The sequence below is a fragment of the Amblyraja radiata genome, unplaced genomic scaffold (genome assembly GCF_010909765.2).
Source record: "Amblyraja radiata isolate CabotCenter1 unplaced genomic scaffold, sAmbRad1.1.pri scaffold_414_ctg1, whole genome shotgun sequence".
NCBI lineage: Eukaryota > Metazoa > Chordata > Chondrichthyes > Rajiformes > Rajidae > Amblyraja > Amblyraja radiata.
The window spans coordinates 1-15,291 of NW_022630523.1; the positions used below are offsets into that span (position 1 = coordinate 1).

General features: G+C 51.8%; 1 protein-coding gene across 1 annotated transcript in view; it reads left to right on the forward strand.

Moving 5' to 3' along the window:
- Positions 1-30: 30 nt before the first annotated feature.
- LOC116969919 (probable cation-transporting ATPase 13A3) overlaps positions 31-15,291 on the forward strand; it is a gene marked incomplete at its 5' end in the record, with an annotated part of 34,294 nt that continues 19,033 nt past the window's right edge. Inside the window, 12 exon segments of the mRNA XM_033016679.1 lie at positions 31-150; positions 152-164; positions 873-1,052; positions 2,917-3,074; positions 4,003-4,191; positions 5,478-5,539; positions 6,815-6,965; positions 8,249-8,365; positions 9,443-9,460; positions 11,289-11,442; positions 12,196-12,316; positions 13,240-13,364. Coding sequence (XP_032872570.1) covers positions 31-150; positions 152-164; positions 873-1,052; positions 2,917-3,074; positions 4,003-4,191; positions 5,478-5,539; positions 6,815-6,965; positions 8,249-8,365; positions 9,443-9,460; positions 11,289-11,442; positions 12,196-12,316; positions 13,240-13,364 — 1,408 coding nt within the window.

Genomic DNA, 15,291 nt, shown 5'->3' on the forward strand with positions numbered 1-15,291 from the left:
CCCAATCATTTCTCTCGTGTCTCCCAGTGAGTGAGGAAATGTTCTCCCACCGACCTGGTGGCCCGGGGTGACGTGGTCCTCATCCCGATCGGTGGCATGCTGATGCCCTGCGATGCCGTGCTGGTCACTGGGACCTGCGTGGTTAACGAGAAGCCTGCTGACCGGTGAGATTCTCCTTTCCCCTCCCTCTCCTCCCCCCCCCTCACCCGCCCCTCCCGTTACTCTGTTTGGCGTCCACCCTTTGAGTGGGGGACAGGTTTCACTTGCCCGACCCTCTGCCACAGGTGGGGAAGGGGACCCTTTAAGTTAGTTTAAGCTTAGAGATACAGCGGGGACACAGGCCCTTTCGGCCCACCGGTCCGCGCCGACCAGCGATCCCGCGACACTAACACTACCCTACACACACACACACACACCTAGGGACAATTTACATGAACACCAAGCTAATTAACAACCTACAAACCCGCACATCTTTGAGGTGGTGGGGGAAACCGAGAACCACCCGGAGAAACCCCACGCAGGTCACGGGGAGATCGTGCAAACTCCGTACAGACAGCGCCCGTTGTCAGGATCGAACCCGGGTCTCTTGTCGCTGTGAGGCAGCACAACTCAATGGCCTCTTGGGTTGCAATGATGTAATGAGGGAGTGGGGAGGGGAGAGAGAGATGGGGAGAGGTAGAGAGGGGAGGGAGAGGAAGAGGGAGGGCAATAACGAGAGGGGAGGGGGAGAGGGAAAGGCAATATTCGCACGATGTTGCCTGGGAGGGTGGGCGTTGGGCCGAATGGCGTGTGGCGGTGTTGGGCTGCTAGGGGCGGGGCGCGGGATGCGTGCCGGGCTCTGACGGCCTCTCTCCCGTGTCTGGGGTCCGCAGGGGAGAGCGTGCCGGTGATGAAGACCAGCTTGCCGGAGCCGGGCCGGGGCGTGGGGGCAGCACCAGAGGAGGTCTACAGCGTGGAGGCGCACAAGAGGCACACCCTGTTCTGCGGCACCGCCGTGGTGCAGACACGCTTCTACAGCAGCGAGCACGTCAAGGCCGTGGTCGTACGCACAGGTGGGTGTGGGGGGGGGGGGGACTGCCTGGGTCACACCAGCAGCAGAGGGGGGGATGGGGGAAGAGGGGTAACAGGGCTGTGGGTGGACGTTCATATTGAATTCATAATGTGTTTAAGAAGAAACTGCAGGTGCTGGAAAATCGAAGGTAGACAAAATTGCTGGAGAAACTCAGCGGGTGAGGCAGCAACTATGGAGCGAAGAAAATAGGCAACGTTTCGGGCCGAAACCCTTCTTCAGTCTGAAGAAGGGTTTTGGCCCAAAACATTGCCTATTTGAATGCTATAATGTGTTGTTGTCATTTTTTTTTTTTTTAATGTTTCCATCGATGCACAGAAACGTAATTAATAAATTAACTCTTCTATGGTTTCAACGCGAGTTGATTTAAACGTGCTATATAAATAAATTGTACTTACTTACTAGGGCAATGGTGGTGCAGACAAGCTTCTTGAAACATAGAAAATAGGTGCAGGAGTAGAGGCCATTCAGCCCTTCGAGCCTGCACCGCCATTCAATATGATCATGGCTGATCATCCAACTCAGTATCCCATCCCTGCCTTCTCTCCATACCGCCTGATCCCTTTAGCCACAAGGGCCACATCTAACTCCCTCTTAAATATAGCCAATGAACTGTGTGGCCTCAACTACCTTCTGTGGCAGAGATGCTAGGAGGCTGCAAGGTGACTTGGATAGGTTGGGTGAGTGGGCAAATGCATGGCAGGTGTAGTATAATAATGTGGATAAATGTGAGGTTATCCACTTTGGTAGCAAGGGACATTCATGTTGAGTTCTATAATGAGTTGTGCCATTTTTTTATTTTTTTATTTTTCTATGGAACCACGGAAACTTTAATAAATTAACTCTTCTATGTGAAGCACTTTGGTTTCAACGCAAGTTGATTTAAACAGACACCTTAAACTGGCCCACAAACATTACATCTCTGGCAAAACGGGCACAGCAGCGGTTGTACTTCCTCCGCAGGTTGAGAAGTTTACACCTCCACCCTCCCATCCTCGCCACTTTCTACAGAAGCACAATTGAGTCGGTCATGACCAGCTGCATCTCTACGCGGTGCGGCAGCTGTACAGCTGCGGACTGGAAGTGCCTTCAGAGAGTGGTGAGGACAGCGGAAAAAATCATTGGGACTTCTCTTCCTTCCATCATGGACATGGGGTACAAGCGCTGTCTGATTAGAGCTAAGGGCATTACCAGAGCCCCCACACACCCACAATTTGGACTGTTTATACTGCTTAACTCTGGGAGGAGGTACCGCAGCATGAAGAGCGGGACAACCAGGTTCTGCAACAGCTTCATCCCCCAGGCCATAAGATTACTGAACAATCAACAAAACCGAGGCTAGAACTTTTTAAATATCGACACTTTTTAAAAACTTTTTATATATATTTATTTTACAGAACCATGCACATGAGGCATATTTATGGACGCACCTAGCACTTTTACTTGTACTATTTACCTGATTGGAGAATCAAATGCAACGAAATTTCGTTCAAAGTGCACTGTGTCTAGGTGTATATCTGAATGACAATAAAGTTTTCATTATTTTTCATCTCTATAAATAAATTGTACTTACTTACTACGGCAGTGGTGGTGCAGACAAGCTTGTTGAGCGGGGACCCATGAATGCTGCCGTCGTACACACACGGGGGGGGGGGGGGATTTACCCCAGGGTGGGGGAAGTTATCCCAAGCTGGGAGGGGGTGGGGGTGGTCAGGACCCGCTGGGGGGACGGGGGCGGGGGGGGGACGGTGCATGCGGTAACCCCTGGTCTGTGGAGGTGGGGAAGATCTCCCCTCCCCTCAGTGTACACCCGCCACTGACCTCTCCCTCCCCCCCCCCCCCTGCAGGTTTCTATACCTCAAAAGGGCAGCTGGTCTGTTCCATCCTCTTCCCAAAGGCAGCCGACTTCAAGCTGTATCGCGACGCCTACCGCTTCCTGCTTGGCCTGGTGGCCGTGGCTGCTGTCGGCATGGTCTACAACATCGTCCACAGCTGCCAGATGGGGGTGAGTATGACCTATCACTGGGGCTGGGGCAGCTTTCCACATCCCCCCCCCCCCCCGGTTGCCACTGCCTCTTGCTGCACGGTTGAGAGGGGGTGGGACCGGCAGGGTCCTCTCAACATAACCTGGGAGCGTTAAATTTAAATTTCTTTATTTATATAGCACATTTTTAGTCAACTTGCATTGACCCCAAAGTGCTTCACATAAGTACATCCACACACACAGGCAAAGGTGGGTGAAGTGTCTTGCCCAAGGACACACACAGGCAAAGGTGGGTGAAGTGTCTTGCCCAAGGACACACACAGGCAAAGGTGGGTGAAGTGTCTTGCCCAAGGACACAACGACAGTATGCACTCCAAGCGGGATTCGAACCGGCTACCTTCCGGTTGCCAGCCGAACACTTAGCCCATTGTGCCATCTGTCGTCCCGAGCGCACAGCCACACTCCACGGTCCCTGGTACGACCCTGACCTCCGGCTCTGTGTGTGTGTGTGTGTGTGCGTGTGTCTGTCTCTGTGATTGTGTGTCTGTGTCTCTGTGTGTGTGTGTGTATCTGCCTGTGACTGTCTGTGTGTGTGAGTGTGTGTGTCTCTGCCTGACCGTGTGTGAGAGAGCAGGAGGGAGCGCGGAGGGACAGAAAGGGAGGGGAGAGACAAATAGAGGGTGTGGAAAAGGGAGTGGGGAGGGAGAGGGAGGGGTGATCATTGGTGTAGGAAAGAACTGCAGATGCTGGTTTAAATCGAAGATAGACACAAAATGCTGGAGTAACTCAGCGGGACAGACAGCATCTCTGGAGAGAAGGAATGGGTGACGTTTTGGGTCGAAACGTCTCTCCAGAGATGCTGCCTGTCCCGCTGAGTTACACCAGCGTTTTGCGTCGACCTTCGGGATGATCACTGGAGCGGGCTGACCACTTGTGCCTCCGGCCGCAGGAGGACGTGGGCACCATCATCGTGAAGACGCTGGACATCATCACCATCACGGTGCCCCCGGCTCTGCCGGCAGCCATGACCGCCGGCATCATCTACGCCCAGCAGCGGCTGCGCAAACAGCGCATCTACTCCATCAACCCCCAGCGCATCAACATGTGTGGCCAGCTCAACCTCGTCTGCTTCGACAAGGTCAGCCCACCCTGCACCTCCTACTCACTCACACTCACCCGCTCACACTCACCCGCTCACACTCACCCGCCCACTCGCCCGCCCACTCACACGCCCACCCACACGCCCACTCACCCGCTCACACTCACACGCCCACTCACTCACCCGCTCACACTCACCCACCCACTCACTCGCCCACTCTCACTCGCCCGCTCACACTCACCCGCTCACACTCACCCGCCCACTCACACGCTCTCACTCGCCCGCTCACACTCACCCGCTCACACTCACCCGCTCACACTCACCCACCCACACTCACCCACTCACTCGCCCGCTCACACTCACACGCCCGCTCACGCTCGCCCGCTCTCGCTCGCCCCCTCACACTCGCCCACTCACACTCGCCCACTCACACTCACCCACTCACACTCGCCCACTCACACTCGCCCACTCACACTCGCCCTCGCCCACACACTCGCCCACTCACTCAATCACTCACACACTTACACTCACTCGCACACTCACGCTCACACACTCTCACTCATGACACTCACTCATGACACTCACTCACCCACCAGTGGAAACATCCTCTCCTCATCCACTCTATCCCTCCCTCTCTCTTCCCATCCCCCATCACCCCGGATCACCTACAAAATCCTGGTCCTCACCTACAAAGCCCTCCACCATCTGGCCCCACCCATATCTCACTGACCTCCTCTCCCCCTACCAACCCTCACGGTCCCTCAGATCCACATCAGCCGTTCTCCTCTCCATCCACAAGTCCAACCTCTGCAGTTTTGGGGACAGAGCCTTCTCCAGGGCAGCTCCCAGGCTCTGGAACTCCCTCCCCCAACTGATCCGCAATCCCGTGTCCCTCACCATCTTCCAGTCCCGTCCTCAAGACCCATCTCTTCACCTCTGCCTATCCTTAGCCCCACGTCCCCCTCCCTTTTCATCTGTGCATTAATTGCCTCATATTGTGTTTTGAATTGTACTCTGTCTTTACTTTGTGTACTAGTCATGTCTCTACTATTTATTTCCTTCCCCTTACATGTTTTTCCTCTACCTGCTAAATTTTTGTAAGGTGTCCTTGAGACTCTTGAAAGGCGCCCATAAATAAAATGTATTATTATTATTATTATTATTATCAACCCCAAAGAAATCCACAGATTCACCACCCAGAATCACGTCGGGTAGAATCATCCAATCTTCCTTGGGCAGCCCAGCCTTCTCCCCCACACCCCTCCCCAACCCCCACCCCTGTGTCGCCCCTCTCACTCTCACACTGTTCTCCTCTCGTCCTTCAGACAGGAACGTTGACAGAGGACGGTCTGGATGTCTCGGGCTTCCTCCGGGTCCATGAGGGCAGGTGAGGTCTCTTGGCAAATGGCGGGGTGGCAGCTAGTGTTCAGGGCGGCGCAGATGTAGAGTCGCTGCCTCACAACGCCAGAGACCCGGGTTCGATCTCGACTACGGGTGCCTTCTGTCGGGTGTTTGTACGTTCTCCCCGTGACCTGTGTGGGTTTTCTCCAGTTTCTACCCACACTCCAAAGATGTAGAGGTTTGTAAGTTAATTGGCTTTTGTGAATTGTCCCTAGTGTGTGTAGGATAGCGGGAGTCTTCATCACAAAATTTCATTCACCCTTAACTAAATGTTCTTATGTTTTTCGGTAATTTTCGTCTTATTCTCCAATGTGTATAATTTTATATATAATTTATTTTGTCACATGAGCAAAAAACATAAATTAACTCATTTTTAAAAATAATTTCATTCGCCCTTGGGTGAACCATTCACCAGTTTAAGAAACACTGCGCTAGTGTACGGGGTGATTGTTGGTCGGCGCGGACTTGGTGGGCAAAAGGGCCCATTTCCGCTCTGTTTTAATAAAGCCGACCCAGCGATCACTATCCCACACACACCAGGGATAATTTTTACCGAAGCCAATTAACCTACAAACCTGCACGTCTTTGGAGAGTGGGAGGAAACCGGAACACCCGGGGAAAATGCACGCAGGTCACGGGGAGAACGTGCAAATTCCGTACAGACAGCACAGGTTGTCGGGATCGAACCCGGGTCGCTGGCGCTGTGAGGCAGCAACTCTACCACTGCCCTTATGTCTACAATGTGGAGATTAATTTGATCGCCGACTGCACTCTCGGCCGATGTGGTGGGATTAGGATTAGGGTCAGTGCAATTGTGTATTGTCTTTCTGCTGACTGGTTATCACGGGACAAAAACTTTTCACTGTACCTCTGTACACGTGATAATAAACTAAACTGAGAGGGGACCATGCCTTCAGTGTCTTCCCGAGGCTCTTTCTCCACACTTCTTTAGTTTAGTTTAGAGGTATAGCACAGAAACAGGCCCTTTGGCCCACTGGGTCCGCGCCCACCAGCGATCTCCACATATTAACAGTATCCTACACCCACAAGGGACAATTTTTACATTTACCAAGCCAATTAACCTACAAAACCTGCGCGTCAATGGAGTGTGGGAGGAAACCCACGCAGGTCATACAAACTCCATACTGACAGCACCAGTAGTTGGGATCGAACCCGGGTCTCCGGCGCTGCGAGCGCTGTGAGGCAGCAACTCTGCCGCTGGGTCGCCCTGTTTCCATCTCCGTCTCCCTCGTCTCCGCAGGTTCCTCTCCCTGGAGCGCGACGTGTCCACCCAGAGTCTGGTCCGGTCCAGCTTCATCGCGGCCATGGCCACCTGCCACTCGCTGACCAACATCGACGGGAAGCTTTCCGGAGACCCCCTGGACTGCAAGATGTTCGAGGCCACTGGCTGGGTGAGGAGACCATGACTTGTGCAAGGACTATGCGACCCAGGGGCAGAATCAAGCCTCCTCAAGATCACCCCCCATCGTACTGCATGGAATAAAGTCCTAGGCAGACACAAAATGCTGGAGTAACTGGGCGGGTGAGGCAGCATCTCCAGAGAGAAGGAATGGGCGCCTATTTCCTTCTCTCCAGAGATGCTGCCTCACCCGCTCAGTTAAGGGGCTGTCCCACTTTTACAACCTAATTCACGACCTATTTTACTCGTGGACGTTTTTCATCTGGCTAGAAAAACGCCCCAACCTACTTGATGCCACGAGTACCTACGACTAGCATCACGGCCTACCTACGACCTCGTGTCGACCATGCTGCGAGTATGAGTCGAGGGCAAACTCGGCAGAGGTCGTGAATTAGGTCGTGAAAGTGGGACAGGCCCTTTCCTCCAGCATTTTGTGTCTACCTTCAATTTAAACCAGCATCTGCAGTTCTTTCTTACACAAATAAAGTCCTATAGCTCTAAGACTCTTATTAGTCCTAAGAGCGGAATTCGACCATTCGATCAAGTTTACGTCGACCAGCGATTCCCGCACTCTAGCTCTATCCTACACATTCCTGGGATAATTTATAATTATACCAAGCCAAGAAACCTACAGACCTGTACGTCTTTGGAGTGCGGGAGGAAACCAGAGCATCCGGGGGAAACCCTTGCCGGTCATGGGAAGAATGTACAAACTCCGTACAGACAGCACCCGTAGTCAGGATCTGATGTTCAGAAGTGATAGGAGCAGAATTAGGCCATTCGGCCCAACAAGTCTACTCCGCCATTCAATCATGGCTGATCTATCTCTCCCTCCTAACCCTCCTGTACTAATCAAGAATATCTATCTCTGCCTTAAAAATATCCGCTGACTTGGCCTCCACTGCCTTCTGTGGCAAAGAATTCCACAGATTTACCACCCTCTGACTAAAGAAATTCCTCCTCATCTCCTTCCTAAAGGAACGTCCTTTAATTCTGGGGCTGTGACTTCTGGTTCTAGACTCTCCCACTAGTGGAATCCACTCCACTCATATGCCAGTCCCGCCATCCCAGGGATCAATCTGGTGAACCCACGCTGCACTGCCTCAATCACAATGATCCAAAACGTCCCGACATCTCCTCCCCCCCCCCCTACCTCAACCTCTCCACATCCACTCTATCCGTGCCTTTGACTATCCGCGGTCTCTGGCGCTGTGAGGCAGTGATCGTCATCGTCCCTCTTGACCGGCTGGTGACCGCTCCGCTCTCTGCCCGCAGGTCCTGGAGGAGCCCACAGCCGAGGAGACAGCCCTGCACGACCAGATCATGCCCACGGTGGTGCGCCCCGCTGCCTCCACTGCCTCCGCCACCCCGAGTTGCGGCGATGCTGACATGGTGAGTGGAATGTGATGGGTGGGGGGGGGGAGGGACGTTTTGGATCCTTGTGATTGAGGCAGGAGGTTCACGAGATTGATCCCAGGGATGGCGGGACTGTCATATGAGGAAAGATTGAAAAGACTAGGCTTGTATTCACTGGCGTCCGGCCTCACCTCACCCGTCCCGACGTAGTTGAGCCCATGGAGTTCAGCAGCAGCGCCTCGCCCATGGCCCCGTCGGCAGCCTGGCCAGCTGTCCGACCTTTGGATCTTCGCTGACCGCCGACACCACCACCCCTCCTTCGCGTGGCCGATCATCGGTTCGTGAGTTGGACGGAGCACCAGACTTTGCGCGGGACTCCTCAACTGGCCCGCCGGCTGGGCTTTGTATGCAGTTCAGCAGCCGGGCCGACTCATGGGATTGTCATATGAGGAAAGATTGAAAAGACTGGGCTTGTAATCACTGGAGTTTAGAAGGATGTGGGGGGGGGGGGATCTTATAGAAACATATAAAATTATAAAAGGACTGGACAAGCTAGATATGCAGGAAAAATGTTCCCACAATGTTGGGCGAGTCCAGAAACAGGGGCCACACACAGTCTTAGAATAAAGGGGAGGCCATTTAAGACTGAGGTGAGAAAAAAACTTTTCGTCCAGAGAGTTGTGAATTTGCGGAATTCCCTGCCACAGAGGGCAGTGGAGGCCAAGTCACTGGATGGATTTAAGAGAGAGTTAGATAGAGCTCTAGGGGCTAGTGGAGTCAAGGGATAGGGGGAGAAGGCAGGCACAGGTTATTGATTGGGGACGATCAGCCATGATCACAATGAATGGCGGTGCTGGCTCGAAGAGCCGAATGGCCTCCTCCTGCACCTGTTTTCTATGTTTCTATGGATCGAGACCCTTCAGTTCCTTCCTACACATGCCTTGAGGAGATTTTCCTGTTGAGCAGACGGAATGTGTAGGAAGGAACTGCAGATGCTGGCTCTTTGTGTGGATGGCCAATAATTCATTTTTCTCCTCTTTCTCTCTCTCTCTCTCTCTCTCTCTCTCTCTCTCTCTCTCTCTCTCTCTCTCTCTCTCTCTCTCTCTTCTACAGGAGCTCCAGGAGCTGATGGTGAGTACCACATGGTCTTGTTCTGTTACGTTTGATCAGAGTTTAATCTGGGCAAGTGTGAGGTCGAATGGAAGGAGAAGATGGATGGACGATGGCAAGACCTTTAACAGCTTTGATGTACATATGGAACTTGGGGTTTCAGGTTTGGTTGCATTTAGTTTGCTTGGGGTTGGTTTGGTTTAGGGTTTGAAGGGTCTCGACCTTTCAGTTTTGGTCTACTTTATGGTTTGGTTGAGTTTGGAGATTTGTTTAGTTTATATGAAATGTGTTAGGATGGAACTGCAGATGCTGATTTACCCAGAAAATAGACACAAAATGCCGGAGTAAGGTGAGACCAAGCGCAGGCTTGGCGATCGTTTCGCCGAACACCTCCGCTCGGTCCGCATTAACCAACCTGATCTCCCGGTGGCTCAGCACTTCAACTCCCCCTCCCATTCCCAATCCGACCTTTCTGTCCTGGGCCTCCACCATGGCCAGAGTGAGCACCACCGGAAACTGGAGGAGCAGCACCTCATATTCCGCTTGGGCAGTCTGCACCCTAGCGGCATAAACATTGAATTCTCCAATTTCCGGTAGCCCTTGCTGTCTCCTCCCTCTCTCAGCTCTCCCTCAGCCCTCTGGCTCCTCCTCTTCCCTTTTCCTTTCTTCTCCCCACCCGCACCCTACATCAGTCTGAAGAAGGGTTTCGGCCCGAAACTTTGCCCATTTCCTTCGCTCCATAGAGCTCCATAGATGCTGCTGCACCCGCTGAGTTTCTCCAGCACTTTTGTCTACCTTCGATGTTCCAGCATCTGCAGTCCCTTCTTAAATGCTGGAGTAACTCAGTGGGACAGGCAGCATCTCTGGAGAGAAGAAACTGGCGACGTTTCAGCCTTTTTTAGACTGAAGAAGGGTCTTGACCTGAAATGTCCCCCATTCCGTCTCTTCAGAGATGCTGCCTGTCCAGCTGAGTTACTCAAGCATTTTGTGTCTATGGTTTAGTTTCGAGTTGTGTTCAGTTTAGACTTTGGTTTAGTTTAGTTTGGTCTGGTTTAGCTACGAGCTACTGTTCCTCCGTTAGCCACTGTTGTGTTGTGCTGAGAGAATGGAGCAGCTGGGCTTGTACACTGACGGCAACTAGCATGTACGTCTTTGGAGTGTGGGAGGAAACCGGAGCACCTGGAGAAAACCCACACGGTCACTTGGAGAACGTGCAAACTCCGTAAATGGAGCGGCTGGGCTTGTATACTCTGGAATTTAGAAGGATGAGAGGGTATCATATTGAAACATACAAGATTGTTAAAGGCTTGGACACATATAAGATTGTTAAGTGTTTGGACATGCTAGAGGCAGGAAACATGTTCCCGATGTTGGGGGAGTCCAGAACCAGGGGGCCGCACACACAGTTTAAGAATAAGGGGTAAGCCATTTAGAACGGAGACGAGGAAACACTTTTTCTCACAGAGAGTGGTGAGTCTGTGGGATTCTCTGCCTCAGAGGGCGGTGGAGGCCGGTTCTCTGGATACTTTCAAGAGAGAGGCTCTTAAAAATAGCGGAGTCAGGGGATATGGGGAGAAGGCAGGAACGGGGTACTGATTGTGGATGATCAGCCATGATCACATTGAATGGCGGTGCTGGCTCGAAGGGCTGAATGGCCTACTCCTGCACCTATTGTCTATTGTCTAATGTCATTTTGTGTCTATCTTTGGTTTAGTTTCGAGTTGGGTTCAGTTTAGACTTTGGTTTAGTTTAGTTTGGTTGAGGGTTTTATTTAGTTTAGTTTGGTCTGGTTTAGCTTCGAGCTACGATTCCTCCGTCAGCCACCGTTGTGTTTTTTGTTTCCGTGCAGAACTCCTACGAGATCGGAATCGTCAGCCAGTTCCCCTTCTCCTCGGCTCTGCAGCGTATGAGTGTGGTGACCAGCAACCTGGGCCAGCGGCGACTAGTCGCCTTCATGAAGGGGGCGCCCGAGACGGTGGCCGGGCTCTGTAAGAAGGAGACGGGTAGGTCTGGCTGCATCAGGGATGAAGATCTTGATCGGTTGGTTGGCCAGGCGGCCTGAGGAATGGTTGACGGAATTTAAAACAGAGAAATTTGAGGTCTTGCATTTTAGACAATAGACAATTGGTGCAGGAGTAGGCCATTCGGCCCTTCGAGCCAGCACCGCCATTCAATGTGATCATAGACAATTGGTGCAGGAGTAGGCCATTCGGCCCTTCGAGCCAGCACCGCCATTCAATGTGATCATCCCCAATCAGTACCCTGTTCCTGCCTTCTCCCCATATCCCCTGACTTTGCTATTTTTAAGAGCCATATCTAGCTCTCTCCTGAAAGCATCCAGAGAACCTGCCTCCACCGCCCTCTGATGCAGAGAATTCCACAGACTCACCACTCTCTGTGAGAAAAAGTGTTTCCTCGTCTCTGTTCTAAACGGCTTGCCCCTTATTCTTAAACTGTGTGCGGCCCTTGGTTCTGGACTCCCCCAACATCGGGAACATGTTTCCTGCCTCTAGCATGTCCAAGCCCTTAACAATCTTATATGTTTCAATGAGATACCTTCTCATCCTTCTAAACTCCAGAGTGTACAAGCCCAGCTGCTCCATTCTCTCAGCATATGACAGTCCCGCCATCCCGGGAATTAACCTACGCTGCACTCCCTCAATAGCAAGAATGTCCTTCCTCAAATTAGGGGACCAAAACTGCACACAATACTCCAGGTGCCCTGAGCTGTACAATCCTTTCTCTCCTCCTAACAGTGCCCGAAGATTTCTCGCCAGTCCTGGAGAAGTTCACCAGGCAGGGGTTGCGGGTGATAGCCCTGGCCTGCCGCAAGCTGGAAGCAAAGATCACCTGGCACAAGGTGCAGACCATCAACAGGTAAACGCGATGGACTGAACCTGGAGATCCTCCTTCCCCACCCCCCCCCCCCCCCCACCCCCGCCGTGTCAGACCATCGGTCACCTGCGACCTGACCCTCGACCCCTCACACTGCTCCCTTACACCTGACCTTTCACCCTTGATACCCTGTGCTTGCTCACCTCTGACCTCTCACCCCCACCCTGGGACCCTGCGCTCACTGAGTCCTGCCCCTAAGTCTCTGTGCTCGCTGACCCCCCCCCCCCCTAGGGGTGGCACGGTGGCGTGGCGGTAGAGCTGCTACCTCACAGCGCCAGTGACCCCCGAGTTCGATCCTGACCACGGCTGCTGTCTGTACGGAGTTTGCACGTTGACAGCTGGGAGGCAGCAGTTCCACCGCTGCACCGCCCCGAGGCAACGTGAAATGTAGATGGGGACGATGGAGAGAGAGGCTGCGAGAATGTTAGAAGGAATAGTGGTAGAAATAGGCCATTCGGCGCATCGTCTACTCCGCCATTCAATCATGGCTGATCTATCTCTCCCTCCTAACCCCATTCTCCTGCCTTCTCCCTGTACCCTCTGACACCCGTACTAATCAAGAATGGCCCTTGTCCACCCCGCACCAAGTTCTCCTGTCTGAAGAAGGGTCTCGACCCGAAACGTCGCCCATTCCTTCTCTCCAAAGATGCTGCCTCACCCGCTGAGTTACTCCAGCATTTTGTGTCTACCTTTGATTTCAACCAGCATCCGCAGTTCTTTCTTACACATGTTCTCCTGTCCAACTTGTGCGTTGCCAAAAGCCGCCATTCGCCCCACTCCACAGAACAGAACGCAGTGCCCGGACTGCACGTTTCCACGCTGCACGGCTCTGCGCCCATCGTCTGCCTGAAAATAACTTCCTCCCTCCCTCCGTCCGCCCGCCCTTCCTTCCTTCCCTCCCTCAGATCTGTGATCGAAGCCAACATGGAGTTCCTGGGCCTGATCATGATGCAGAACAAGCTGAAGCCTCGCTCCATCCCCGTCATCCGCGAGCTCCAGAGCGCCCACATCCGCACGGTGATGGTGACAGGTAGGCGACTGTCGGCCGGCGAGGGCAAGTTGGGCCGAAGGGCAGATTTAGCTCTTGGGGCTAACGGAATGATGGGATATGGGGGAAAAAGCAGGAACGAGGTACTGATTATGGATGATCAGTTGAGCCAGGATGTTTAGCCACTAAAAATGCATAATAAAATTACAAAAAAGGCATTTATTGACCAAAAAAGGCATGTATTTCCACCACCAAAATATGGTTAAAAATGATAATATAAAGGTATATATACTACATTAAATGACCAAAGTTGCCTGGATGAACATAATTTCCAGCATTTTTTTTCAAATTATCTGGTGTTAAACGATGCCGTCTGTCAGACAGAATATGCTTCAGTTGTGAATAACTTCTTTCTACCCCAGCTGAGGTCACTGGTGCATACCCGAAACAAGCTACAGACTCGATATTCATGTCGATATCTTGTGCATTACAACTACACTTTGAGAACTTTAGCTATGTTTTGTATTTCCTCAAGACCGTTCTTTCTTTTTAAATCTTTTTATTAATTTTTAACAAAAAAAAAGATAAACATAACAGTGATATTAATACATAGGGATCAGGATTATATTAACAACAAATGTAACCTATATATATATATATATCCAGTGTCAAAATACATATTGGGTATAGACTTTGAAGCCGTAGCCCCGCCCCCCCCCCGGCAACCGCACGTTGAGGGAACGGGACCCAGCGGTCTCCCCTCTCCCCCTACCCCCCTCTCACATCCCCCCCCCCTCCCCCCCGTGTGTGTGGGGAGTGGTTAGTGTGCTTGTGAAGCCGCAGCAACCCCCCCACCACTGCGCGTTGGGGGGGAACAGACTCAGCGGGTCTGCACTTGGTCTAGTATATATATATATTAAAAAAAGATAAAAAGAAAAGAAAAAAAAACAAAACCCCCTAAACTAAAGAAAGCAAAACAAAACGACCTGGGCTGCAAAAAAAAATCAACGGATTAGCCACCTGTTTGTCCTCAAGACCTTTGTGAGCTAAAATCTCTCTCTCTTTCATTTTCCTTGTATGTCTTTACCTACGTCGCCTGGAACTTTACGAATATCGTCAGTTACTTTGTTAAAAACAAAGCAAGTTGTTCACTAATGTTTCGCCACGTTTCTCAAGGGACGTGGTTGCTTGTGGGAAGTTTGCGAAATTGGAAGCAATGAATAGATGTTGGAGAAGGCTGAGCCAGCGGGCAGCGGCACGAATGAATGAACGACCGACCGTGGTGCCCCCGGTTTCACCCCGGTGGTGGAGATTTTCTTGTGATTTATACAATGTTAACACGTTAATAATAACATAGAAACATAGAAACATAGAAATTAGGTGCAGGAGTAGGCCATTCGGCCCTTCGAGCCTGCACCGCCATTCAATATGATCATGGCTGAGCATCCAACTCAGTATCCCGTACCTGCCTTCTCTCCATACCCTCTGATCCCCTTAGCCACAAGGGCCACATCTAACTCCCTCTTAAATATAGCCAATGAACTGGCCTCGACTACTCTCTGTGGCAGGGAGTTCCAGAGATTCACCACTCTCTGTGTGAAAAAAGTTCTTCTCATCTCGGTTTTAAAGGATTTCCCCCTTATCCTTAAGCTGTGACCCCTTGTCCTGGACTTCCCCAACATCGGGAGCAATCTTCCTGCATCTAGCCTGTCCAACCCCTTAAGAATTTTGTAAGTTTCTATAAGATCCCCCCTCAATCTCCTAAATTCTAGAGAGTATAAACCAAGTCTATCCAGTCTTTCTTCATAAGACAGTCCTGACATCCCAGGAATCAGTCTGGTGAACCTTCTCTGCACTCCCTCTATGGCAATAATGTCCTTCCTCAGATTTGGAGACCAAAACTGTACGCAATACTCCAGGTGTGGTCTCACCAAGACCCTGTACAATTGCAGTAGAACCTCCCTGCTCC